General features: G+C 39.3%; 2 protein-coding genes across 5 annotated transcripts in view; both read right to left on the bottom strand.

Moving 5' to 3' along the window:
- Positions 1-1,048: 1,048 nt before the first annotated feature.
- On the bottom strand, positions 1,049-14,542 carry rab3aa (RAB3A, member RAS oncogene family, a). The gene is made up of 5 exons (XM_008433469.2): positions 14,363-14,542; positions 12,400-12,624; positions 4,367-4,485; positions 2,997-3,121; positions 1,049-1,884 (listed from the first exon to the last, which is right to left on the bottom strand). The coding sequence occupies exons 2-5, from the start codon at positions 12,622-12,624 to the stop codon at positions 1,694-1,696; spliced, it is 660 nt and encodes a 219-aa protein (XP_008431691.1). The 5' UTR covers positions 14,363-14,542; the 3' UTR covers positions 1,049-1,693.
- Positions 14,543-16,598: 2,056 nt separating this feature from the next.
- LOC103479174 (cAMP-specific 3',5'-cyclic phosphodiesterase 4C-like) overlaps positions 16,599-25,447 on the bottom strand; it is a 143,180-nt gene continuing 134,331 nt past the window's right edge. For all 4 annotated transcript variants that reach the window (XM_008433465.1, XM_008433466.1, XM_008433468.2 and 1 more), the window contains 9 exons: positions 23,201-23,294; positions 21,749-21,915; positions 21,553-21,651; positions 21,241-21,405; positions 21,047-21,146; positions 20,800-20,954; positions 20,596-20,718; positions 19,743-19,925; positions 16,599-19,665 (listed from right to left, as the gene is read on the bottom strand). In XM_008433465.1, coding sequence (XP_008431687.1) covers positions 19,180-19,665; positions 19,743-19,925; positions 20,596-20,718; positions 20,800-20,954; positions 21,047-21,146; positions 21,241-21,405; positions 21,553-21,651; positions 21,749-21,915; positions 23,201-23,294 — 1,572 coding nt within the window. In that variant the 3' untranslated portion in view covers positions 16,599-19,179. The remainder of the gene's footprint in view (positions 19,666-19,742; positions 19,926-20,595; positions 20,719-20,799; positions 20,955-21,046; positions 21,147-21,240; positions 21,406-21,552; positions 21,652-21,748; positions 21,916-23,200; positions 23,295-25,447) is intronic.

Raw genomic sequence — 25,447 nt, 5'->3', positions numbered from 1 at the left:
ATATTTCCCACTTCTTCCTCACATCGTGTCTTTCGGAAACCTTCAAAACAAAAATGGAAGATTTGGGAGCTATCTTACAGAGTGAAAGAAATACAATAATAGTCTTTACCACCTGTGTAAACTTTGCTGGTCAATGTTATAAGTAATATACGTTTTATAATAAATGTTACATTGTCACATTTCTAATGTAGGTTCTTGTGTCAGAAAATCTAAGCCAACGTTAGAGAATAATAAATTTTTAGATTTACAGAATCTCAGTTAGCCTTCATAGCGGGGCAGGGTTCAACAGCTAATATTACTGTAGATAATATTAGCTGGTATCCGCCAGTGGACATAAATACAGTAAAGTATTTATGTCCAATGGCGGACGTAAAGTAATATTCTAATCACAATATATACACACAATAATATGTACATCTTACTTGTGAAATGTTGTCTGTCAAGCCCTCACATCAATAGTCCATCGATCTGAACAACAATATCCCTCTGTGCTGAGGCATTTTCTGCTGTTTTGGTTGACCAAAGTAGGAGGGACGACCGCTCCAAGATGGCCGCCGTATTTCCTGTGCCGGAGCAGCTAATGCGGGGTCTACTCTTATATTATATGTCTATGACCAGGAGTGTCATTTGGTTAGAAACGTATATAGGTTGAACTACTTTTAATCAGGTTATTAAAATACAACATTATGTCGGTTGGGAATCGTGTCAAAACAAGTATGTGGATATATTTGGCACATTATTTATGGTAGACTGTAAATGTCTGTTTTTAAATGTACACACACAAACAAGGAGAATCGTAAAATTCTCCTTATTAATTTAGGAGTTTCTATAAATAATCATTTTTAGTGATATTAAACAGTTTTTGTGTGGATGAAAAGCCAAAATGTGAAAAAGTATATTTTTTTCCCCAGATATCTAGCTATGTTTGGATTAGGCCTAAACTAAGCTGTGGCGAGCCAAGAAGACTGAATGTTTAAAGTGAATCACAAGAAGCTTCAAAAAAATATTAACTTAAGGGTGTGAAAATGTATGTATCTGGGTTGTTGCACCTTTCCATTTTTTTCTTTTACTAAAGCAGAATTGTTTTCAGTTGGATTATACAGGATGTATGTCTCATTAATAAAGAAAAATAATTTGAGATAATTTATCATGGCCTTTCTTTAAGTCATAAAACCCTGCATTTTAAACATAGGTTTGAACACTTTTGAGATCCATTGAAGATAAATATTTAAATGAATTCAATAATTTCTTAATTTAAGAACAACTCTGCCTGAACATCAAACTTGGGTCCAAAATCTCCCTAAAAAGTCCACCACAAAACTAAAAAGAGGATTTCAGATATTCTAAAACACGCCTACATGAACAGACTTCAGCAACAAACACCTTTTCAGAGGGACAATAATTACAACTGTTGCACATCTGGTAACATACAGCTTAGTGTGTTTAAGAAGTGTGTGAAAGAGTCGGGGAATGTTGCTGAGCAGAAGGACAGTCCCTGGAAGGCCCGGCTCTCGGCAGACTGTGCTCCTGGTGTGGGGCTGTGGATGGATGGCAGTGTTTATGTGCAGGGACGTTTTGTATCTGCATTTTAAAAAGAACAAACGGCAAGATCCAGACTAAAAAAAACAAACTTGAAAAATCAGGACAAGCAGTATCTGTGTGTGTGTGTGTGCATATGCGAGTATGTGTGCATTCAGCAAGCGCAATCTTGGTGAGACCTTTGGGGCTGCTCATTGAGCTGTGGCCCCTGCTTTGCTCCGGTGACCGTTTGGTCGTTGTTGTCCATAGTCTCTGTCATCCTCTCACAGATGATGTCCACCAGTCGCTCGAATGTCTGCTTCACATTGATGTTGTCTTTAGCGCTTGCTTCAAAGAACTCAAAACCTGCCAAACATAGATGGAGGAACCAAACTCTTAACGTAGACAAGCAGTATGCTCCAGTACAATGTTCAAAGTGTCACTGATGAACACAAAACATTGATATACATATCTTTCTCACTATTTATCAGAATACAATAACATGCTTTTATGTATTATATTGACATCTTTTGTGATATACCAACTCAAAGTAACATAGTTGTGAAGTTAAAGGAAAATGACGAATGGTTCTCAATTTTTTTTGTCCCCAACCACAAAAAAAAGTAACAAGAATATGACCTTTCTTGTCTGAAACATGTCCAGCTCTGATCTGACATTTTCAAAATCTCAATTGGACATATAGCTGGACTTTGACTGGGCTATTTTGATGCTTGGCTATATACTGATCTAAACTGTAGCTCTGGTTCTGTGTGTAGGGTTGATGTCTTGCCGAACCAATTGGATCTAATCGATTATTGAAATAATCCACTAATTCAGTAATTGGGTAATCATTAATTGAGAATAAAGACTCAAAAAATTTCATTTTCTGAAAGAACCACCTCCTCAGACCAGTAATGAAGCCAAAATTGTACAAAAAATACATGCATTCTTCATTTAAGAGAAAAACCTTCGTCTGTAAATATGTTCTACCTAGAACGTCGCAAGTGAGTTTTAGCTTGACCTGGTTCAAATTCTGTAAAAAAATTTTAAAAAAATCTATCAAGCAACTTTTGCTATCCATTTATTAATGAGTTCATTCAAAATGAATCACCAGACCAGCCCTACACTCTATTGATGTTAAGTCCAGCAGAAAGGCCTGATCTATTCACGTGTTGAAGGACTTTTACCTGCAGATGATTCCTTTGCTACATATTATCAACATATCAACTAAAAGAATGCTGTTATTGAAGTTTGGAGAATAAAATGTTTATTTTGTTAGCTAAGGGAAGGAATTTAATTATTTGTATTTTTCAATGTATTTATAACATTGCATAAAAAAGGCTTAAGTGGTTAAATTAAAAATCTGTAAACTTTTTTATTCACTTAATCATCAGAATAATCACTAACTAAAATAATGCTTAGTTGCAGTCATACTTCAAAGTGCTGTGTACTGAGAGGTGCTATAGGGGCCACATTACCAAGTTGCTCTGACAGCTGGCGCCCTCTGTCAGACACCACAACCCGCTCATCCTCCATATCACACTTGTTTCCCACCAGGAGGACCTGGGCGTTGTCCCATGAGTACGTCTTGATCTGGGTCGACCTGTCAACACAAACACAAGGCTCCTTCATTTTCTTAATGACTTAAGCGACTATCCTGGGAAAAGAAAGTCGGTTAAGCAGCTTCTTCTATGGGTATAATCAATAAAAATATTGATGACTCTGTGGAACAGACATTGTGATTAGAATTACATGTATATTTTAATGTATTCTGCTTAACATGTCTGTTTCCAGAAACTGAGAGGAATGAAAGGCCGTCCAAGCAGCAGAGAGCTGAGTGAAAAACCGAAACAGATGGAGTCACTACTTTCCTACAAACATATGTCAGGAAGTTAGGAATTGTGAAAATGTTCAATATTCAATATCAATATAAGTTCAATATATTTCAGAACTTGAAACTTGTCTATGATATAGATCCATTTTATCCATCCATCCATCCATTTTCTTTACCACTGTCCACTGTCCCTTAGTGGGGTCAGGAGGGGTGCTGGTGCCTATCTCCAGCTAAGGTTCCGGGCGAGAGGCAGGGTTCACCCTGGCAGGTTGCCAGTCTGTCGCAGGGCAACACAGAGACACACAACCATGCACACACACACTCACACCTAGGGACAATTTGGAGAGGCCAATTAATCTGATGTTTCAGGACTGAAGGAGGAAACTGGAGTACCCGGAGAAAACCCACGCATGCACAGGGAGAACATGCAAACTCCATACAGAAAGACCGGGGCTGGGAATCGAACCCAGAACCGTCTTGCTGCAAGGCAACAGCTCTACCAACTGTGCCACTGTGCAGCCTAGATCCATTTTACATGGAGTGAAATACTTGAAGCCTTTGTCTTGTAATTTTGATGATTATGGCTTAAAGATCATGAAAACCCAAAGATAAGTATCTCAGATGGATCCTACAAATGTTGATCTTCTGGACATTTTCTGACCCAGGCCTCTCTTTGTGAAGCTCCCTAAAAATTATTGAAGGGATTCTGCTGCTGCACCTTTTCCTATCCCACTTTTACCTTCCACTCAACTTCTATGAATATGCTTGGATGCAACACACTGAACAACCAGCTGCTTCAGCATTGATCTGCTGTCTTTCCGTCCTTGTGGACGGTGTCCATGACTGTCTTCAAGCCGTCTTTCCAGTCAGTAGATTGTGTAGTGCTTTTGAGTAAACCTTCAGCTGTTTGCAGGTTAATTAGCTTATCATGGTGCGAGTTTCACCATGAGATTCCAATATTTGCCCTTTCATGATATTCTAATCTTTTTAGCAGCACATGTACCCGTATCTTACCAGTCTTGCACAGCATTAAAGGACTCCTCGTTGGTGATGTCGTACATGAGGATAAAGCCCATTGCTCCCCTGTAGTAGGCTGTGGTGATCGTTCTATAGCGCTCCTGACCAGCAGTGTCCTGAGCACAGATGGAACCAAAACACACTTCATAAATTACTTCAAGCATACAGAGCTATCAAGACGAGTGACTATAAAATAAGATAAATAATTAAAAAAAACATCCAGTAGTAAAGCCAAAGTGTGACTTTAACATTATGTTCTAGTCCCTATTGTAATAAGCAAGCAGAATCGAGCATGCTTCAAGGGTTCTGCCGTTAAATCCTAACAATGGAATGATTCTGACCAAAGAGGCAGATGTTAACAGCTGGAAGTTATCAGAGAACCTGACCAGACAGCTCGTCTCAATGGCCATAAAAAAACAGTCTTACAAAGGTCAGTTAGCAGCTAATGTGGATCATCAGTAGGATTAGTGTGAAGTTTAAAGGCCAGCTGAATTTACAAGTTGAAATGTCTGAATAATGAAACTGGAGACTCGCAATAACTTAGGAATGTTTTGAGACACTTTTGCGTTTGATTTATTAAATATGAAACATCTCTGATTTGAACAGTTTAACATAACCACAAACTGACTGCTTGTATCTGACAAGTTAATGATGCATTTTGATAACCATTTTACAATTAGTGACAAAATAATGAGTAATAAAACTTTTAATAATGGTTACAGCTGCAGGCTGTACATTCTGCATACTGTTAAAATGTCATAGCTTTACAGAGCAGTAATAACACAGCCCACATCTCAATAGTATTGCAGGGTCAGTGTATAGTATGTGACTGAACTCACTCATCGGTGATGAGCTGGACGTTGCAGACTCTCAGTTTTAGGCTGGGATGTACAAAATCAACATGTGAATTTAATTTATTATTATTATTATTTTAATTTAAGGTTTTATTGTCTCTGGTGTTCTTTTTTTTATAGTGATCAGACAGGAAAGTGGGTTATGAGAGAGAGGGAAGACAAAGGCAAAGGTCATCAGGCGGGACTCGACGGCCTGATGTGAAGGCCGCGCCGAGTCAAACTAATACCCCTGCACCGCTGCAGCACCCCCAACATGCAAATTTCCTCCCCTTACATTATAATTTTAAATACAAGCTATTAGCTTTTTGAACAAAACATCTCTTTCATTCTCTTAAAGCTTACTTTTTAGATGTAATCTGCCTGTTTGAAAAATAAGTAAATTCACATAAAAAAGGCGATACATGAACAAAACTAAATTCTCAGTTCTGTTTGTGACCACTAGAGGGACCCAGAGGTCCTGTTCAGACCAGAATCCAAGGAGTTCAGGGTTAGGAACTGAACTAACAACCCTAAGACAGCAGTGATGGCAGGTGTGAATCACAGTTAGAGGTGGTGTTGAGATGAAGCTACATTTGTTCAGCAGTTTAGTACTGGATAGTTTAGTACTATCCCGTACTAAACTGAAGTACTTGATAGTTTTAAGTTATTAAACAGATCTGCAGGGTTATGCGTGTATAGACAATGGAAGGATGAACGGTCCATGAAAAAAAAAGAAGCATTTATTCATGAGAACATTGAGCCATGCATAAAATCCATTTAAATGATCTTACTGCCCTTTTGGATCATCAGTCATATTCTAATATCATGTGCCCAATTACTAAAAAAAAATCTTAAAGAGGTAACTAGAAAATTTCAGAAGAAATTTAAACGGGGCCTGCCAAAGTGTGAACCCAGCGTTCCGATGCTAAAAATTTTCATCAATGCTAAAGAAAGTTACAAAGTACCTAAAAGCATGGGGAGAATCACAAGCATGTTGAGTAACATGGACTTACGCCATTCAATGTTAAAATCAGTGTATAAACTAAAATTATCCAAAATGCTAATGTTAGCCTAAATGCTGTCATTGTCATGTGGGGTATCACTAGCATGTTGTCTTAGATTGACTTCCTCCATTCAGTATACAAAATAAGAAAAATAGATAAAACCTTATTTTAGGGAAAAGCCTAATGCAAGGCTGTACAGTAGTAGGAGGCAGTGCGTTGCTAACGCTTATGCTAATGTTCTTGCACCACTAAACAGAGAAAAAGACATGTAAAAGGGTACTATGAACTAACGTGAGAGAAATGTTGAGGCTTTTATTTTGAAATTTTCAGTAAGCTTCATTTTAAATAGCCACACTAATCCCATGTGTAACAGTAGTTGGGTTAAATCAGTTATATAAAGCCCAAAAGAGCAATTACCTGATGTAAAAAATGAAGGCTTTTATTTTTAAATTTTCAGTAAGCTTTATTTTAAAGAGCTATACTAATCCTATGAGAAACAGTGGTTGGGTTAAACCAGTTATATAACGCATAAAAGATTCGGCCATCTCTGTAGTTCTAATATTCTGCTCAGCCTTCTTCTGTAGTAACGCAGAGTTCTACAATCATTGTAGTTCTTAACTCAGCCCTCCTCTGTAGCAAGTGAGAGTTCCTCCATCACTGTAGTTCCAAATTGGAGCTCAGCCCTCTGCAAAGGTGAAGAAAGAATTCTAAAGGCTAATATTATTGCACCGCCCAAAGCGGTGCACTACTCTGAGAGGTATATTGAGGCTTTTATTTTGATATTTTCAGTAAGCTTCATTTTAAATGGCTACATTAATAATATGAATAACAGTGGTTGGGTTAAACCAGTTCTATAATGCCCAAAACATTCTGCCATGTCTGTAGTTCTAACATTCTGCTCAACCTTCTTTCTGTAGTAACTCAGAGTTCCACCATCAATGTAGTTTTAAATGCAACGTCATGAACGACTTACAGACTAATAGAGTGATATTTGTGGGCATGAGGGCGATTTCAAAATTGTTTTGGGGTCAAAAATCCACTGCATTTCTCACTCTAATGGAGCGGCAGTTGGTTTCAGTTACACTCCGTTTTGGCAGTTGGAAATTTCGCTTTTTACGTTGCCATCATAACTCCGATCCCCAATAAAAATAATAGCACCCTTCCCGGGATCGAGCTACATGTTTTGATACCATTTTTGTGAGGGGGCATGCAGGGGTACAAGCCGCATTAAAGGTAACGGAAGAAAAAATAATACTAGAAAAATTGCTGTTCCTAGCAAAACAGCCATGAGAATGCATATTTGCAGAACGCTCGCAGCAGAAAATGCAAGAAACAGCTGAAGAAAGCATAAGAAGTGTGGAAAAAAGCAGAAGAAAGCTACAGTCATACATGGTAGAAATATTTTGCTAAAGAGTGAAATTTAGCCAAAGATATAGTACAGATTAGCAGAAGTCAAAATTAGTATAAAACCTGAAATTGTTGAAAAAGTTGAAAAGTAAAACATTGCAAAAGAAATAGCATAAATTAGCAGAAGCAGAACATTGTTATACATGAATAGCTGAAATTGATTAAATTTAGCAGAAGACCTTTATAGACAGTAAAACGGTAAAAGCAGAAGGCATATACAGAAAAGTAGACAAGCAGAATAGTAACACACAGATAGAAACGGAGCACAACAAAGAAATAAATCGAAGGAATAGGAGAAAACATATCTTTACTCCAGAAGAGTTTGACAGAAAACAGTAAGACCTGTAGCAATGATGTCAATAGTTCCTTAAAAGTAGTCATTCGTGGCTACAGTTTATAGTATAAATTATTTCTGTATATGTGTGAACAGCATCATTTTGTTCGTCAAAAAGCATAAAAAGTTTAAAAAAACGTCAGTTACTAGCGTGTACACACTAACAACTGACGAGAGAATTCCACCACTATCTGCATAAAACTTAAACTCAACTGTGGAAAAAACCATAAGAGATAACTGAAAGCCGAGACATATGAATATGGCGTAAAGTCTTGTGACTTGTTTAAAAGTTGAATGGAGTTCCTAGGTTGAAGTAGGCAGAAGTAATAAGCTGTGAAAAAGAAAATTTTAGCTGAATTTTGTAGAATTTCAATGTATTTCAATGGGGCAAAAAAATTGCATAAAAGCATAAATATTTAAAAAAGTAAAATAGTGAAGTTTAGCAAAAGACATAGCAATAATGTCCAGAAAAAGTAGAACGTTTTGATATATGAATTAGCACAATTAGTTGAAGTTAGTAGAAGTAGTTAACAACCGAAAAATGTGAGCAGGATCTTAAGTGAGAATGCAGTAAAGAGACTACATTAGGTGTAGAATAGGTGCCTTCCATGCATTACATAGAGGCACTGAAATGCCTTGCAAAGGCATTTCAATGCTTCTATGTAATGCTACGGCAGGCCCCAATAAAGAAAATAGTAGTTCTCTTAGATAAAAATGGGTCACTATTAAAACGTAGCTCTACATCATATTTATATTAAAATATGACTTGCTGTAACAGGATCCATTTCCTAAACAATTTTAGAATTTCTTCAGTGAATAATCATTGACATATTTTAGTTCAAAGATTATAATTCAGTAGAAATCAGAATTGGACTCACTGGACTGCAATGCATCTATGTTAACTGGATTTTTATAATAATCACATCTTTCATGAGATTAAAGTTGTTACTTGCACAACTTACTTGCACAAGTTATTGTGCACAATAACTTGTGTTACTTGCACAAGTAATTGTGCAAGTAACACAAACCTAAAATGTTGATGGGTCAAATTTTCAAATGATCTTTTCCTGATCACTGATTGCACCAAACACCTGTGTTTTAGAGGAGCAGCTAGAGACAAAGTCAGCCCATGTATTACAACAAGAAGATGATGCCATCTTCCAACAGGCTCACAAGTTTACTGACTGTTCACTTACCAAAGGCAAAGCTGCAGACATGTTGTTTTTGTTTTAAAATATTAGTGGAATTCTGTTTCATATGTGTGCAGAATGATGCTGCCTCTGCTTGTTAGAAATGAAGGACTTCTCACAAATGGAAGGTTAGGAAAAAAAACTTTTATATAAATATATTGCTGGGTTGCAGACACATGACTTAGATGACGTGCAAAATTCAGCTGGGAGTCAGAAGTGGATTTCTCCTGTTCAAAACAGAGCAAATTGGATCACAGCAAGTAGCTAATGCCCTAAATGAGCTGGCACAGACAAGGCATCTCGAAAAAATATGCATATATTTAGGATATGATTAGGCCTGTCACGATAAACGATATATCAATTAATTGCACAATAAATTAAACCTATCAACCTCATTTTAATTATCGGCTTTATCGTCTCTTCCTGCCTTTTTTTCCTTTCTATTGATGACACTGAGTGAAAAAAGCTCACCTTCGGTGCTCTCCACTGACCCTCCCTTCCTCATTTCCTTAGTGTAATGTTCAACGCACACTACATGAGTTGTCGGCCCATTTTCAAAACCTGAGACCACACATTAGTCGACAGAAATCCTAGGTATAACGGTTCGATCGGGTTCGTCGTGCCGTGTGGTGTCCAGCCACATGTGCACAAAATAATGGCTACATGTCCAATTAACTAATTTTAAAATCGGGCTCTAATCAATGCTTTACTAGAATCTACCTGCAATGCATGTGGTTAGATTCAGCATAAGGTCCTGACTGAATGAACATCATTATAACCTATTTATGTCACGTTAACTTAGAACAGCTGAAAACTTACCGGGTTTATCAACTTCATTAGCAATTTGGCTCCAACTCCTCTCCTTATCATTTCTATATTCTTTGCACGAAACGTTGAATAAACATTAATGTTTCCACAAATCATATCCGATGTCCGCTGGATTTCGGGTTGTGCTGTGTCAGCTGTTTGGGATTCCCCTCGTAATTTCCATTCAGAAAGCACGGAGGAGAATCCGCGCTTTCTGATTGGCTGCCTGTCACATTTAGCGTTAAGCTCCCAGTCAGGGAAAACCCCTGATTTAGATCAGAGTGGCCACGACGATCTACCGTAACACACCATACACTGCAGGATGATCGGTTACGAAATCACCAGCGACAATCTTAGATCGGCCAATGTTCTAAGATTTTCGTAAAGGGAAAATAGGGGCAAAGAATTGTGTAGTATGAACTACTGCCTTAGGTAGTGGGATGTGCCCATCTTCTCCATTTAAATCTAGTGATTACTGAAGGGCAATATAGTATACAGACTTCATAATCTGCACTCTTTTGGTTGAATGCAGTATTTATTTCCACTTTGGTTTTATGTTTTTTAGTTTTATTCAAGTACGTTTCTGTTAATGGAGACTAAGAATACATTTTATTTTTGTTTTTGGTTGTTTTGTTTGTTTAGTTTATCAGTTCCAGTGTTATGTGTTCTTTTGAAAATAAAGTGCATCTATGGCAGGAAATTGCATGCATTATTACGTCATTTCCACTAAATCAGTGTCAAAAGGTCTTGAAACAAGACCTTTTGGATGGATGGATAAAATTTGTTATCGTGACAGGCCTAGATATGATCCATATTGACTCATTAAAAAAGACTTGTCAGACAATCTTGAAGATTAACCCGGCAACCAGGCGATCGACATAACTACACCGTGTTCCAAATTATTATGCAAGTGATATTTTCTCAGATTTTCTTAAATGGTCAATGCAAATGATGGTCAGTGTAATTTTTAAGTCATGAACTATTACAGTATAAATCAAATTTTACTGAACAAAGCTCCCAATGAGAACAGTAATTTTTTCAAAAATAAAAAATCTCAAAATGCACTGTTCCAAATTATTATGCACAGCAGATTTTCTAAACATTTTATGGATTATAAAGAACTGCAAAAGGTCATTCTTTGAATGCGCAGTATTATGATTTTAGTACATGATTTCACATGTACTAAAATCAAAAGCTATTTCAATCAAAAACATCTTAACAGACCGAGTTACATGTTGACATAGGACCCCTTCTTTGAAATCACCTGCACAACTCTTGTGTTCACTGAACTTGTGAGTTTGTGGATAGTTTCTGCTTGAATTTCTTTTCAGGATGACAGAATACCTTCCCAGAGCTGCTATCTTGATATGAACTGCATCGCACCCTCAGATCTTCTGCTTGAAGATACTCCAAAGGTTCTCAATAGGGTTGAGGTCAGAGGAGGATGGTGACCATACCATGAGTTTCTCCCCTTTTATGCCCATAGCTGCCAATGACACAGAGGTAATCCTTGCAGCATAAGAAGGTGCATTGTCATGCATGAAGATGATTTTGCTACTGAAGCTACGGCTCTTCTTTTTGAACCATGAAAGAAAGTGATCAGTCAGAAAGTTCATATACTTTGCTGAGGCCATTTTCACACCTTCAGGGACCCTAAAGAGGCCAACCAGCTCTCTCCCCATGATTTTGGCCCAAAAAATGACTCAACCACCTCCTTGCTGACGTCACAGCCGTGTTGGGATGTGGTGGCCATCCACCACCAATTTACTGCTGTGTCCATCTGGACCATCCACGGATGCACAGCAGTCATCAGCAGTCTGTTTGAAAATTAATCTTCATGTACGGCTGGGCCCACTGCGACCGTTTCTGCTTGTGAGCACTGGTTAGTGCTTGGTTAAACAATTAAAAACATGGTTCAACCAAGCTAGTGCGCAAAAATGATATCTTACCTTGCATATGAATGCTCGTCAGTCTACGTAACTGCCCAATAAAATATTTGAAAGTACATTTTAAACTATGCGATAGTTAGTGGGCGCTGAAAACTCTAGCATTGTTAGTTTCTGCACCTCCTGTTTTTAGCTGTAGACTGTTGATCCACTTTTCTTGTCTTTTTTCTGTAAGTTTTTTTAAAAATAACTCCCTTATGACCCTTGGAACATGAAAATAATGTTTATCTTTCTCTCTATTAGATTGGCTGGAACACGCACGACACAGACTTTAGACAATTTGAAGCTGGATCAACAGAAGTAAACGGGCTGCATTTACTTCCTGCCCTCCATCTGCATTGCATGACGTCGGTACTACATCATTCGCAACCGAGCAATAAGAGAAATATAGGGAAATTGACAAAACAAAGGTATCAAATAGGCAGATCAAAGTTTTGAAAAAATGGCCACAAAAGTCTGAATGGTGCTCCTCTAAAAACAAAGTGTGCCCACAAACCTAGAATCCTCACCCAGATCTGTAGTTTTATCCTCTTGTCGTTCCTATAGATGGTCTTGACCTTGAAGTCGATTCCCACCGTGCTGACAAACGCCGGTGTGAACGAGTCATCTGCATAGCGGAAGAGGAAGGAGGTTTTTCCCACGCTGCTGTTGCCAATGATGAGGATTTTAAACATGTAATCAAAATTCTGGTCCGAGGATTCCTTCTGTCCATATGTCGCATTTGCAGATGCCATCTATACATGAACAAACAGGCAAAATTAGTACCTGAAGTTTACATACTTAGGAAACAATAAGCCATCATTCAAACAGAGACCACACAAAACACTTGAATACAACAAGCACATGCTCCAGAGGATCCACTGACTCCAGCTGTTATCATTGTTTCTGTTTGTTCTCTCCAGACTTTCTCAAGGACTTTACCGTCTGAGTTTGAAGTACAACATGAAAACATGGCCAGATGCTTGGGCCTTATAGCAGTGTTGTTTTCTGCAAACTTTGCAACTTCAGTTTTTGTGCTGACAAAAGCATATTATAGTTGGATCACTGTGTTTCAGATTAATTCAGAATGAATCTCAGTTTACATTTTAAATTTAATAGCAAGACTCTTTCATTTCAGCTAATTTTTCATCTGTTATGATATCACATCAAAACAGGCGAAGCTGCGAAAAACTGTTATAAAGGAGGAACAAATATGCTTCAAAGAGAAGCATATTTGTTCAAAGAGAAGTTAGCACCAAGCTAGCTTAGATGCTAGCTTGGTGCTAAGCTAAGCTAGCTTGGTGCTAGCATCTAAGCTAGCACCAAGCTATCTATTCCCCAGGATGCACCACAGAATTGGGTTGCCACAATTGCAGACTCTGAATATTAGCAGCAGAAAGATGAGTTCACCCACACGGGTGAGGGGACAAACAGTTTGGACAACAGCCGTATGATGAGCACAGCAAAAACGGCAATTTTGTCCAAGAAAATAAAAACAAAGTAAAATTCTGCAAAAAGTAGTGGCATCATCTCTGTCCTCAGATAGAAACTTCTGAGTTGTCTCCAGCATGATGAAGCACCATGTCATAAGGCAAAGTGAACAAAGGTCTCAAAGATCTGATAATCCAACTTCAAGCACCAAGGAGACAAGAATGGATCACCATCAGTCAGGATGCAGTTCAGAAGCTGAAATCCAGCAAAGCACAGAGTCACACAAGTTAGGAAAAGTGGTGATCAGCACAGTAAATACTGACACTAGATATGATTTCTTTAAAAAAACTGCTTGCGACTCAATCTTGGGAATGAACAAGTTCAGTGTAACCAAGGCAACCTGCACCTCTGTTGGTGATAGATGCTTTTGAGGGAGAATAAACACCCTCTGTGTGACTCCCACTGAGAACAGCCCTCAGTCAGACACAAACCTCACACCTTCACATCATGGAGGATAAGAAGGCAGAAGTAGAAGGGCTTAACAGACTAAGCATCGACTAAACTGACTGCCCTATCGTATCCCATCCAGGGATGACAAGAGCCGGAGCCGGACATGTCAAGTTGCTGGTAACATGCTTCACAATGCTGTAAAAAAAACAACAACAACAACAACAAAAAACAACAACAAAAAAACGGAGACATTGTTTCATTCATCTCTGTGTTATTCCAGTGATTGCTTCTGATCTTCTTCTCCTAAGTAAAACGGCCTGAATCACATAACCATTCAGTAACAGAGCTTAGCTTGAATTATTTAGCTGTACTCTCAGTTAGCTAGACACAAACCCTCCGATTTATGACGGTCTGTTCTATGTTAGTTACTTACCGCCGTTCAGCGTTGATAATAAACATTACAGCATTAATTATTAACAACAAAGCAGAAAGCTAGTAAACGGCTAATTGAGTCCATTCGTAGTTAAATGTGAGAATAAGAGCTAGCTAAGCATCCCAGCTATGTCAAATGAAGGTTACTCTTGCTTATTAACAACAACCTTAATCACTGACCTCGTAATGGATAAATAAGCTCCGTTCTTTCTGTGTCTCCTGTTGTAATGAACACAGCCCCGCTATTCAAGATAAGCGCAGGGTTTATCACGAAACGGGTGATTTTCCCCTTAGCTTTCCTACAGCGGCTAGTTCAGAGCCAAGCGTTGCACCTGCGCGAGCAGAATGTAAGAATTATTGGCAGAGCAGCTGACCAATCAGAGCAGAGACTTCTTCTTCTTCTTGTCGCTTTTATGGCGGTTGGCAAGAAACTTTTAGTAGCATTACCGCCACTTACTGGTATGGAGTGTGGTTCGTGATGGTTTAAATATTTATCCTCATCTATATATTCAAATATTCTACCATAACGTCTATCTAAACATACACTCACACATTCACACTTAAAACATACGTACTCAGAGCAGAAACTTGGATGATTCACCTCTACAAAACCCGCCCCGTTTATGCAGGAGTCTCCATCCATCCATCCATCCATCCATCCATCCATCCATCCATCCATCCATCCATCCATCCATCCATCCATCCATCCATCCATCCATCCATCCATCCATTTTCTTAACACCCTTGTTCCTCAGTGGGGTTGGGAGGGTTGCTGGTGCCCATCTCCAGCTAACGTTCCGGGCGAGAGGCAGGGTACACCCTGGACAGGTCGCCAGTCTGTCGCAGGGCAACACAGAGACACACAGGACAAACAACCATGCAAACACACACACTCACACCTAGGGGCAATTTAGACAGACCAATTAACCTGACAGTCATGTTTTTGGACTGTGGGAGGAAACCGGAGTACCCGGAGAAAACCCACGCATGCACAGGGAGAACATGCAAACTCCATGCAGAAAGAGTGTTGATATAAAGAAGACTGGATTGCAGATTACTGTATCCTAAAATCCAACACATTTACAAGCCTTAATTACCGAAAACAGATTAAACCAAAACAATAATACCGACTAATTTAAATTAAACTATAAACAATCCAATTTAATCCGCACAATTCTAAAATATAGTCATTTTCAGTGTAAAATGGGAATTGGTAAAAAAAATAAAAAATATTATATTTTAGAAAACCAATCAGCAATCCCCTTGTAACAATCCCTTGGAATTGAAAGGACTAATTCCCTTAAAAGAAGTCAAAACTTCCAGCAGAACCTGGCTTGTTAAGCAGAGACAAAAGTTACAGAATCACTGATCTAAGAGGACTTTCCAGGAAACACAGAGTACACAGATGAAGCAGTTGCTAGTGGCTTCATCTAAATAGAAATGGCTGCTAATCTGATCTGACATCTCAGCCACTCTTGGGAGGTCCAAGCAGGGAGGTCCAACAGCTCTTGACCTGGATGCTTATTCTACTGGTCCCGTCACTCAACACTGGATTTAGTGGTAGATGATTAAAGGATGGATTTTCTTTTCTTAAACGTGTTTGTACCAATGAAAACCGTGTATTGTAAATGCAAAGAAACCCATTTCATGTCAATTTCAGTCTACACTGGTCTATCTAGTTGTCTGTGGAACAGAGGTGAACTGGTGACTGGGTCATAGGCCAAGGCTTGCTGTTGCAAATGGGGATTCATCACAAGTGAAAGGTGGTGGTGTAGTATCTGACTTTCCTAGATCTCAGTCTAATCTCTGTGTTCGTTGGATGTACAAGACCAAACCATTCCAAAAAATGGAGGCCAGACCTGTTAGCTTACTACACTGAAATTATCTGCTGCTAAGATTTTGGTACCAGATACCCCAGCATGCCCTGACTCTCACCCTGGCTTGCCTTCAGTCTATATATGCTGCAGCAAGGGTGATGACTAAAATTATCAGAAGAGCACACATAACTCTAGCCTGTTCTAGATACATTCTGGACCTTTTGGATCCTCTAAGTTCTTCTAGCTTTGCTCTAGATAAAGTTGACAACTCGCTATGTTGTTGAATGTTGACAACATAGCGAGTCAAATGTTGTTGGTTGTACCTTCAACCTGTTTTAAAGCCTGTGGGAACTGTGCTTTTTGAGGCTCATAGGCTTTGGAACACTTTCCCACTGTCCTCACATTGCAGACTCCACTGACTCAAACAACTTAAAAGGGCAGTATTATGTGTTTTCCAGGCGCAATAGTGCCATTTTATAGCACAATCAAGTTACTATGATAACTTCAGTTGATATTATATCATTTATTATATTTATTTATTATATAAATATGTCATTTATTTATGACCACCTTTGCTAGAGTAGAAAAAACAAAAAGCATGTCTTTAAAGAGGTTTTGTCTTTATTGGGAAGTTGTAGTTGAAAGGAGGAGTAACACACCCAGAGTTAAACAGCAGAGTTTGAATTGTCAAAGCTGCAGCATCTTATCATACCATTAATGATCTGTGCATAAACACAGGTCACAGACAGAGTATGTTTCTATATTCATGGTGAACAGAGGTCTCTAATCAGCACAAATACTGCATGGTCATCATAAACCATATGGTGAGCTCAGGGCAAACGGAAAGACAGGCCTGAGATGCTTCAGAAAACACAGGAGAAAATTTGTCACACACTTACGTCTGCAGAAAAAGCAAAGGTATTGCAAAAAAAAAAAAGAGTTGTACTGTAAGCAGATTCAAAAGAAATGAGAGAAATCAAAATCTGAGTAATAGTCACAGTTTGTCTCATTCAACATGAATGCACATAAGCCTTTATAAAGGCATTGTCCATTCACTTCACTGTGCTTAACAACTAGCACAGAAAAAAATACATTGCACATGTATCTCTGTGAGGAAAATACAAAATCACTTAGAAAGAAGACAGGTGTAATCATTGCATATTGGTGTGCTGGTAAAAGTTATGTTAAATAGTCCTTAGTGTTGAAGGCACCCTTGAGAGTTGGAGGGTTTGGCATTGTTTAGGATTTGCAGACAGAGAATATATTTAGCCAGAAAAATAAAGTATCAAATTACAATAAGGCTTCAATAGAAACTTGTAGCTTATTCAAACATTAAAACATAACTTACTCTTTTAAATGGTAATAAAATGAAACAAATGTAACACAGTCCTAATTCTTAAGTAAGCTATAATGAACTCTTCATGTGGTTTGAATCCTTCAGACAAAGTTGCACATTACAACTTAACACAATTCTTTTTTCTACAGTTCTTCAAAGAAGTCCCTATGACAACATCAACACTATAACACCTGTAGTGGTCCAGCCCTTGCAATTAAACCACAAACTATAACAAACAAAAACAGTAACACAGTCATGTTATACATGTTTAGGTGCACTGGAAGTGCAGAACTGTAAAAGTACCATTCAAAGTGCATCTGATTTAACAACAGCAAAACGTCAACCCAATTACTCAATCACAACAAAGACTGTTTTAAGACAACATCAGATTCAGTGATCTGAATAGGAGTTAGAACAAAATAACCACAGACACTACGGTCCGGTTGGCACATGGAGCGCTACAATCAACCAGCTTTATCAGCTGCTGATGGAAAGTAGCCGGTGGCAAAGTGGAAAGTACAGTACTGCTTGTGTCATGCTTGCTTGGCACTTGTTTGGTGGCATTGACTGCTTCCCTCCAAAGAGCAAAATATTGATCTGTGAGAGGGATAAAAGAGGAAAAATGTGGCATAGGCAACTCTCCGTTGGTAACCCCCTGGGTTTTACAGCTACATTGATCCTATTTGTTGAGTCGTTTAAAAACACAGTCATCGAACTGATATCTGACTAAAATGGCAATGAATGTAGTGCTAAAAGTATTCAAAGCTGGCTATTTTTTTTGTAGTTTCTGCTTGACATCTGCACTGATCACTCTTTGTCATAAAACAGCTGTCATTTTTGGCTTAAACCCTCCACACAAAAACTCATTCTGAGCCAAACATCTTGAATGCAAAATTTTGTAGGAGCAGAAATAATAAAAACTGTACAAGAAAACTCCTGATACATTTTGAATGGAAAATCCTGCCTCAGTACCAGACAATCATTTCTGTTTTTTCGACACTAGAAGGCAGCATCTGCCCTCCCTAAAAGTCTTTGGGCGTAATTCCTGAAGAGCCCAGCAGTGATGCAGGCTTTGTTTCTTAATTCTGAATGAAAATGTGCTACTTTAGGATTATAAAAAGGGGGAAAAAAACAAAACATTATATTTGTCTGATGAACACAACAGCAATAACAAGTGTTGGTGTGCCAATATAGTAACAGTGAAGTAGTCAATCAAAACATGCTACATTTAGTTCATATTACACATATTAATCTGCATACATGTCGTTTTACTCCAATAACTTTATTCCTCTGTGTTCTGTTTTTACTGACTATTCAAATAGAGAATAAATAGAGATAAGAGAGAAGAATATGCTACAGCCTCCTGATAAAAATCAGGTAGAATAGAAACTGTCCTTCTAATCTGCATGGCAACAACTATGAAAGGACATTTTTTATAGTGTTTCATCACTTTCTCAGTTTCATCACTGAGAAGTTTAATCAATTCTGAGAAGACACCTCAGTCTTTAGTTTTAGACCTTTGACTGTCTGGTAGAGCCTTTTTTTACTTCTTGTCCTCATTATATGAAAACAAAGAAAACAACAGACAGGTAGGAAAGTTGTTTTGTGTCTTTCATGGAACAGTGTTCAAACCTGTCAGTGTTTTTTCCAGTGCAAGGAACCATCCTCATCCTCCACACAAATATCTACACTTCAGTAACTTCACACAGTCACCCTGTTGGGGGAGATTTGGAGAAGGATGGCATCCGTTTGAAGTGAAGGAAGAACAGTTACAGAGGACAAGGCACTGATATCAATCTGAGTGAAACAAAGAAGGTCTGAGGGGGAGACGCTTGTGGCTGGTGCTATGTGCCGAGTCTAAAACGTGGGACCACAGAAGGGCCTTCTGGGTCTGTTTCTCTGTCTTCTGCCATATCCTTCTCAGAGTCCAGAGAAAATGTCCTGCCTGAGTCACTGGTGAGGATCTTGTTGAGCCGTCGAGTTGGTATGGATCCAGAATCAAACACACCGCTGTGTTTGGTTAGGCTCCTGCTACCCTTCTCCTCTCTTGGTGAGCCTTCCATGTCAGACTCACCCTCTTCCTCTAAAGTCAGCGCAAACTGGAACTTCTCGGTCGTCATGGAACCTGGGACCTCGCCGAGCACCGAGGCTTCCTCCAGAGAGCCCCTCCCTCCCTGGTCGTGGGGCCTGGGCGAGGGGCTGCGAGGGATCATGCTCTGGTACCACTCTCTGTTGTCCTCCAGCGTGTCCAAGATCTCCTGAGCATCAGGGTGCACCAGGTCAGCCCATGTCTCCCAGAGCGGATGGACGATGTAGTCGATGAAGCCCACCTAGAAAACACCAGTCACATGCTGTCAGTATGTTCTGAGCACGCTGATCCTGACCTAGCTGGAACATCTCTCCCTACCTGGTTCTTCTCTATGGAGGCGTTGTGTTTGTCACACATGGGGCTGATCTCCATTCCTTTGTCTCTCTCCCTGTCGCCCTGAGTGAAGAATTCCACCATGATGCGGTCAGTCCACTTACGGTACAGCTCAAGGGGTTTGGTGGGATTGCTCAGGTCCGCGCAGTGCACCATGTTCTGAAGAACCTGCATGAAGAAGTCAGCGGAAGACTGAATAAATACAGCACTTTAGAGAAGTATTCAAATCTCTTCATCTTTTATTTACATTTTCTGACATTACAACCTGTGACTTCCATGGATTTTATTGGGATTTTCTTGGATAGCCCAACACGGAGCAGTGCATGATTGTAACATCACAGACGGCTTTGTGTTGCTCTATCACATAAATGACCAGCATGAATACGCATGAATACTTTGGAAGGACCTATAAAGTCCCACATGTTTTTCATCCAAAAGTCATTCAAATTTTGACCAAACTTTTAATGTGTTGCAAAAAAGGAAAAAACATTCAAGTTAGGCATGTTTCTATGAGAGAATCAACCAGGCTTCACAAAGTGTGACTATGTCAGATGTTGACATTGTGCTTGGTTATAAAAAAACAAAACAGGAATTAGACATTGGAAACTACAATGGACCACACGTCTCAGGAAAATAGAGTGAGGTTTTCAGGAATAAATTGTAATTGTTCTGTCATGTCTTTATGTCTGCAGACATAAAGAAAGAAATACAATTATAATCCACAACTACATGAGATTTTTCACAATGCGCATTTAAAACATAGAAAAATTACTGCATTATGCATTTTCTTTCTTTCTTTGTTTCTTCTTCACTTCTGTTGTTAGAAAGCATTTCTCACCTGTATGCGATCTGAATAGTTGTCCAGCAGGAGAACACCCAGATTGGTTACTTTCTTTGTCTCTACCATGGTTTTTAAGTCTGCTAGTAGGTTCATGTGTTTTGACATGTCAGTGGCCAGCACCTGCAAGCGTATCAATCAGATTAAATTACTCTAAAAAAAAAAGCAGCAGCTAAACTGAGCGGGTTGAGATATTGGCGTTACCATGTCGATGACCATCTTGCGCAGAGACTGTCTCTGTTTTTTGCTCAGGTTCTGGAAGATGTCACAGTTATCTTCCTGCAGAAGCTTAAAACCCACGGCCAGGTGATGGTTCTCCAGCACTGACAGATCATTGTACATCAGGGCCAGCTCAGAGTCTAATGGACACATCAAAGACAACTATAAGGATGAGAAAAATATCTTGTCCAAATCAAACTCACACTATCCTTGTGGAATTATGCAAACTCACTGGTGTTGATGAGAAACTGGTTGGAAACTCCAGGGTGATCTACATCATGGATGGAGCTGGCAAACAGTGCGGCCAGAATTTCCAGATCAGTAAATACGGCCTTACAAAGCCAAACAGGAGAGTCAACATGCATTAGTGATGGATGAAGCTTGGCTTTGACAGATCCTACTGTTCAAGTTTCAGTCCAGGCATACCTCCAGAGCAGGGGTGGACAGCAGCACGTGCGTGGACTGCACCACATCTGCAGCGTGGATGTTGTTATGGTAAGCCACGTCAGAGCGGTAATGATCCTCCAGTGTCATCATGAAGTTAATAAAATGGTCTACAGGAATCTTGAATGTTTTCAGCAAATCACGCTCCTACAGAAGGAGAACAAAACAGACACTGGCTCAGAGGATACAGAGACGCCAGTTATTTGTTGAAATGTAAAGACGTTTCATTCATTTAGTACACCACGCCATCATCTGATGTAACAGCATCTGAGGTTTTCCTATAACTTTGGGCACCTGAAAGATTGTGTACATTGTGACTGTCAATGGGCGTTTTCCAGAGTACTCTGCAACCTTGAAGATGTCAAGTCCCCATCTGTCAACGTCCTCAAGCTCCTGCCAAGGTGTAAGATAGGTTTTATTAAATAACATGCAATATCCATGGTTCAGTGCTTTTCCCCATATTTACAACAAGTAAGTGATGAACTTGTACCTTTGCGAGGAACTCCTCCTGACTGGCGTTGACCCCAAAGCGAGGAATGGTGGAGGGAATGAGGCTGTGGGTGACCTTCTTGACGCCACTGATCTGGGACATGGGACGCTTCTTTTTGTCTTTCTCCTTGGTAGGAGGAGACATAATGTCCATGTCATCTGGCTTCTCTGTTAAAATAGGTTGGACACAGTTAGTCTTTTTTCATATGATTACGGAATTTTTCAGTAATCATATGACAAAGTATACAGTCACGGTGCCTTATGAGATTCATATGTATTCATATATTTTCTTGGATTTTGTCACATTACTAAAGCAAATTTTATGTTTTTTATCACATAAAATCCCAAAGAAATTCACTAAATGACACACAACTATAAAGAGGTAATAAAAGATTGTACAGCTTTGTATGATAAACAGTAAGCCCTTTTTACTCTGATACCCCATAAATAAAATCAAAAAGAAATTAGAGACATTTTTTCTTCAGAGGTCAATTAGTTTAGTCTCAATATACAAACAACTGTTCTCTCTGAAGGCCTCATGCAAAACAATGTAGGTTGTGTAAAACAACGCCTTACATCATCCTGAACACTTCACTCCCTCTTTAACACATGATGACAACAGTGTCATGGTAAGAGGATACTTGTCTTAACCTGGAAGAAAACCTCCTAGAATCCGCAAAATGATTGAAACAGGGGAAAGGTTGACCTTCAGGCAGAACATACAACCATCATAACTGTCCTTGTTCATTTCTTGCAAACGGAAATATTTCCAAATCACCTTAGTTAGAAAGGTGTAAAAAGTATAGGATCATTTTATACGGCCAGCTGACTGGCAGTGAGCAGCAAGTGAGAGAGGGGCAGGATTGTGAAACAGTCTGTTTTTAGTAGCAATGAGGATTTTAACATGAAATGCAGCTGCAATGGATTAGAATGATCCAGTCAAAGTCCAATCAAACGATACTTACTTATGAAACTGATCTTATCTTCCTCTGCAAAGATCCTAAAATCAGCTACTGCCATGAGGGAGGGCTGACTGCCAGTCACCCCACTGTTGACAACTTAACCACTTTGTCGCTATATTTAGCAAAAATCCTGAACAACACTGACCATCCTCTTCATAAGACTGTCTTAAAAAAACAGTGTCTTCAGTCAGCGACTTCTTCAAATATGCTGTAACACAGACTGCTACAAAACATCTTTCCTGCCAACATCCATCAACATCTACAGTAACTCTTTGAAAAACATTGAATTAATATGAGTTACAACAACATTTAATTTCCCTTTGGGAAATTCAGTTCAAAAGTGGTTTTGAACTGAATTTGAATTTAATTGAATTTAGACCATATGGATGTTTGTAGTTGTAAAGTGACAAAATAAGAAAAGATTAGTATGAATACTTTTGTACCATCCACACACATTTACCTGGAGCAGCCTAAAAGGAGGAGCTATTTACCAAGAAAAGTGCTGGAGATGAACTCAGACACCTGGTTCCCAGAGCGGCTGGTCTCTGACAGCTGACTGAGCTCTCGGTTCAGCATTCTCTTGAACTGAGGACAAACAAAAGAAGCATGCATGAGGCGCATCAAACAGAACACAACAAGTTGGTTCAGTTGGGGTTTTTCAGTAATGAATCAAAACAAATGCTTTTCTGAAAAATCATATACAAACAAAACCTGTTTAATGTGATCAGCTGAGAAAAATAATGACAGGTTTGCAAAAGGTTGCAAAGATGCTGTGCACAATGATTGATGCACTTTGCAGAAAACGTTTAAGAATATTCCGTCTCATGTTTCATCCAGCAGGTGCTGGTGTCTTCTTAGCCTCTAGACAGGCAACACTAAACCCAGGTGCAGTCTCATCCCTGCCACCAGGTTCATGGCCATCCTCCTCTCACCTGAGCAAACATCCACAGCGAAGAGATAAAACAGTTCACTTCTGGCATCTCAGCACAAAGTTGCACATAGGAGCCAGATTAAAAAAAGAAATAAAATACAAAAGTTTCCTTCTCCTCCTGATTAGCAGAACATCCTACTTAAATCCAGTTCAAACAGAGAGTGCAGCAGTTCATTTGGCAAAGCTGTGAGCAGCGCCATAGAGGCTGATGTCAGAACAAAAGGATGGAGCTGCGGCAGAGGGAATGCAGAGGGATGTGAAGCAGAGGAACCACTCCACTGCACCATGCTCCCCCTGACCCTTCCTCATTCACACTATTGCTGTCTGCGTGTAAACAGAGGCAAGAGCTACTCCAGTGTCTGCCTCCTTCAGAAAAAAAAGAAATAAAGTCTTAGAATAGCAGCCAATGGGGTAGCAGCTACAGCTACGGTTAGGGAATCAATGGGCTGTCATTGGAGAGGAGATCCACAGAGTAGGCAGGACAGATGGAAGCAGGGATTGCGAAGTGCACCATGTCCACAGAGTGTAAAGAAGATAGGAGCGGAAAACACTGAATGGATGTGAAGAAGAGCTTTACTGATCGAGCAGGGAATAAAAATAGGATACCATACACCACAGGAATATGCTGATTTATACTGTCATTCATTCAGATCAACCAGATGACTTGGTGGTGGATCTAAACACTCCGCGTTTTGAAATCAACTAAAGACAAATTAATTCTTAGAAGATTGAAAACAACGGAAAATTAATGAAATTCGATAGAAATGTACCATCCTTCCTTCATCCGGTCAAGTTTTTGTGAAAATATTAATCAAGGCATTAGAGTAGCGGTTCTCAACGTGGGCAGTACCGCCCCCTATGGGGCGTTCAGAGGACGGCAGGGGGCGCTGGCGGACATTTTTACAAAAGTGGGACGCTGGGATACCTTTGGGGGGCCTTTGGTCAAAGGTAAACTTTACACCTTAAATGCACAACAATACCAGTTTAGACTTTGAGCAACTTGGTAAAACTGTATTGTGTAACATTAAATCATGCTTGGCTGCAACTGTATCGATAGCAGCTCTTCTTATTCTTCTATTCAGTGTTTGTTAGCTTCTGTTAGCTTCGTGTCAGCTCCGTTCTCCTGCTTCTGGTAGCTAAAATCAGGATGCCCTCACTGTGTATCCCTCTGAAAAATGAACCCATTTAAATAAAAAAATCCCTCCATGGGTGATACCTTGATAGAGAGCGTTCATTTTATAGCGTTCACACCGGTGCTGTAAATGGTCCGGTATGAAACGGGTGATAGAACAATGGTGACGCAGCACTTTTAAATTTCAATAATCAGAATGCAGAAATTGTTTCCGTTGTTTTAAAAGGTGCCTTTTCCCCATCGATACGCTTCCCGACCGCCCTGCACCTTAAGGGCTTAAAAAAAAAAAAGACGCGCACATTGCGCATAACTCTGAAACAGGAGAAGCGGGACATAAAACGGAGCGACAAACTAGATGTGAATTATGGCATAATAACAGAGAATCCGATGCTGAACAGTGAAAAAAATCAACACATGATGTGAGACACATGACGATTAGGTGGCGCAGCAGGTGATGAGTGAAAATTACTGATGGTGAGCGTCAATAAATGATCAAATAAATCTAGCAACAGGAAAAAAACTAAAGTGGACATAGCAATAAACCAGGAGAGGATAATAATGAAACTAATGAAACAAATGAAACTAAATGGAAATTAATGAAGAACAAAATGCAAGAATAAACTAAGAAACTAAAGTAAATACAGAGGAATAAACTGGTATGGCAAGACCTTTCGA

The sequence above is a fragment of the Poecilia reticulata genome, linkage group LG17 (assembly GCF_000633615.1).
Source record: "Poecilia reticulata strain Guanapo linkage group LG17, Guppy_female_1.0+MT, whole genome shotgun sequence".
NCBI lineage: Eukaryota > Metazoa > Chordata > Actinopteri > Cyprinodontiformes > Poeciliidae > Poecilia > Poecilia reticulata.
The sequence above is the reverse complement of the archived record's forward strand: the minus strand, read 5'-3'. Positions and strand labels throughout refer to the sequence as shown.

Coding starts and splice junctions, on each gene's coding strand:
- rab3aa (XM_008433469.2), bottom strand. CDS start 12,624: ATGGCATCTGCAAATGCGACATATGGACAGAAGGAATCCTCGGACCAG. Junction 4,486..12,399: donor GGATAAAACTACAGATCTGG/GTGAGGATTCTA, acceptor ATCTGTGCTCAG/GACACTGCTGGTCAGGAGCG. Junction 1,885..2,996: donor CCAGCTGTCAGAGCAACTTG/GTAATGTGGCCC, acceptor TATGTTTGGCAG/GTTTTGAGTTCTTTGAAGCA.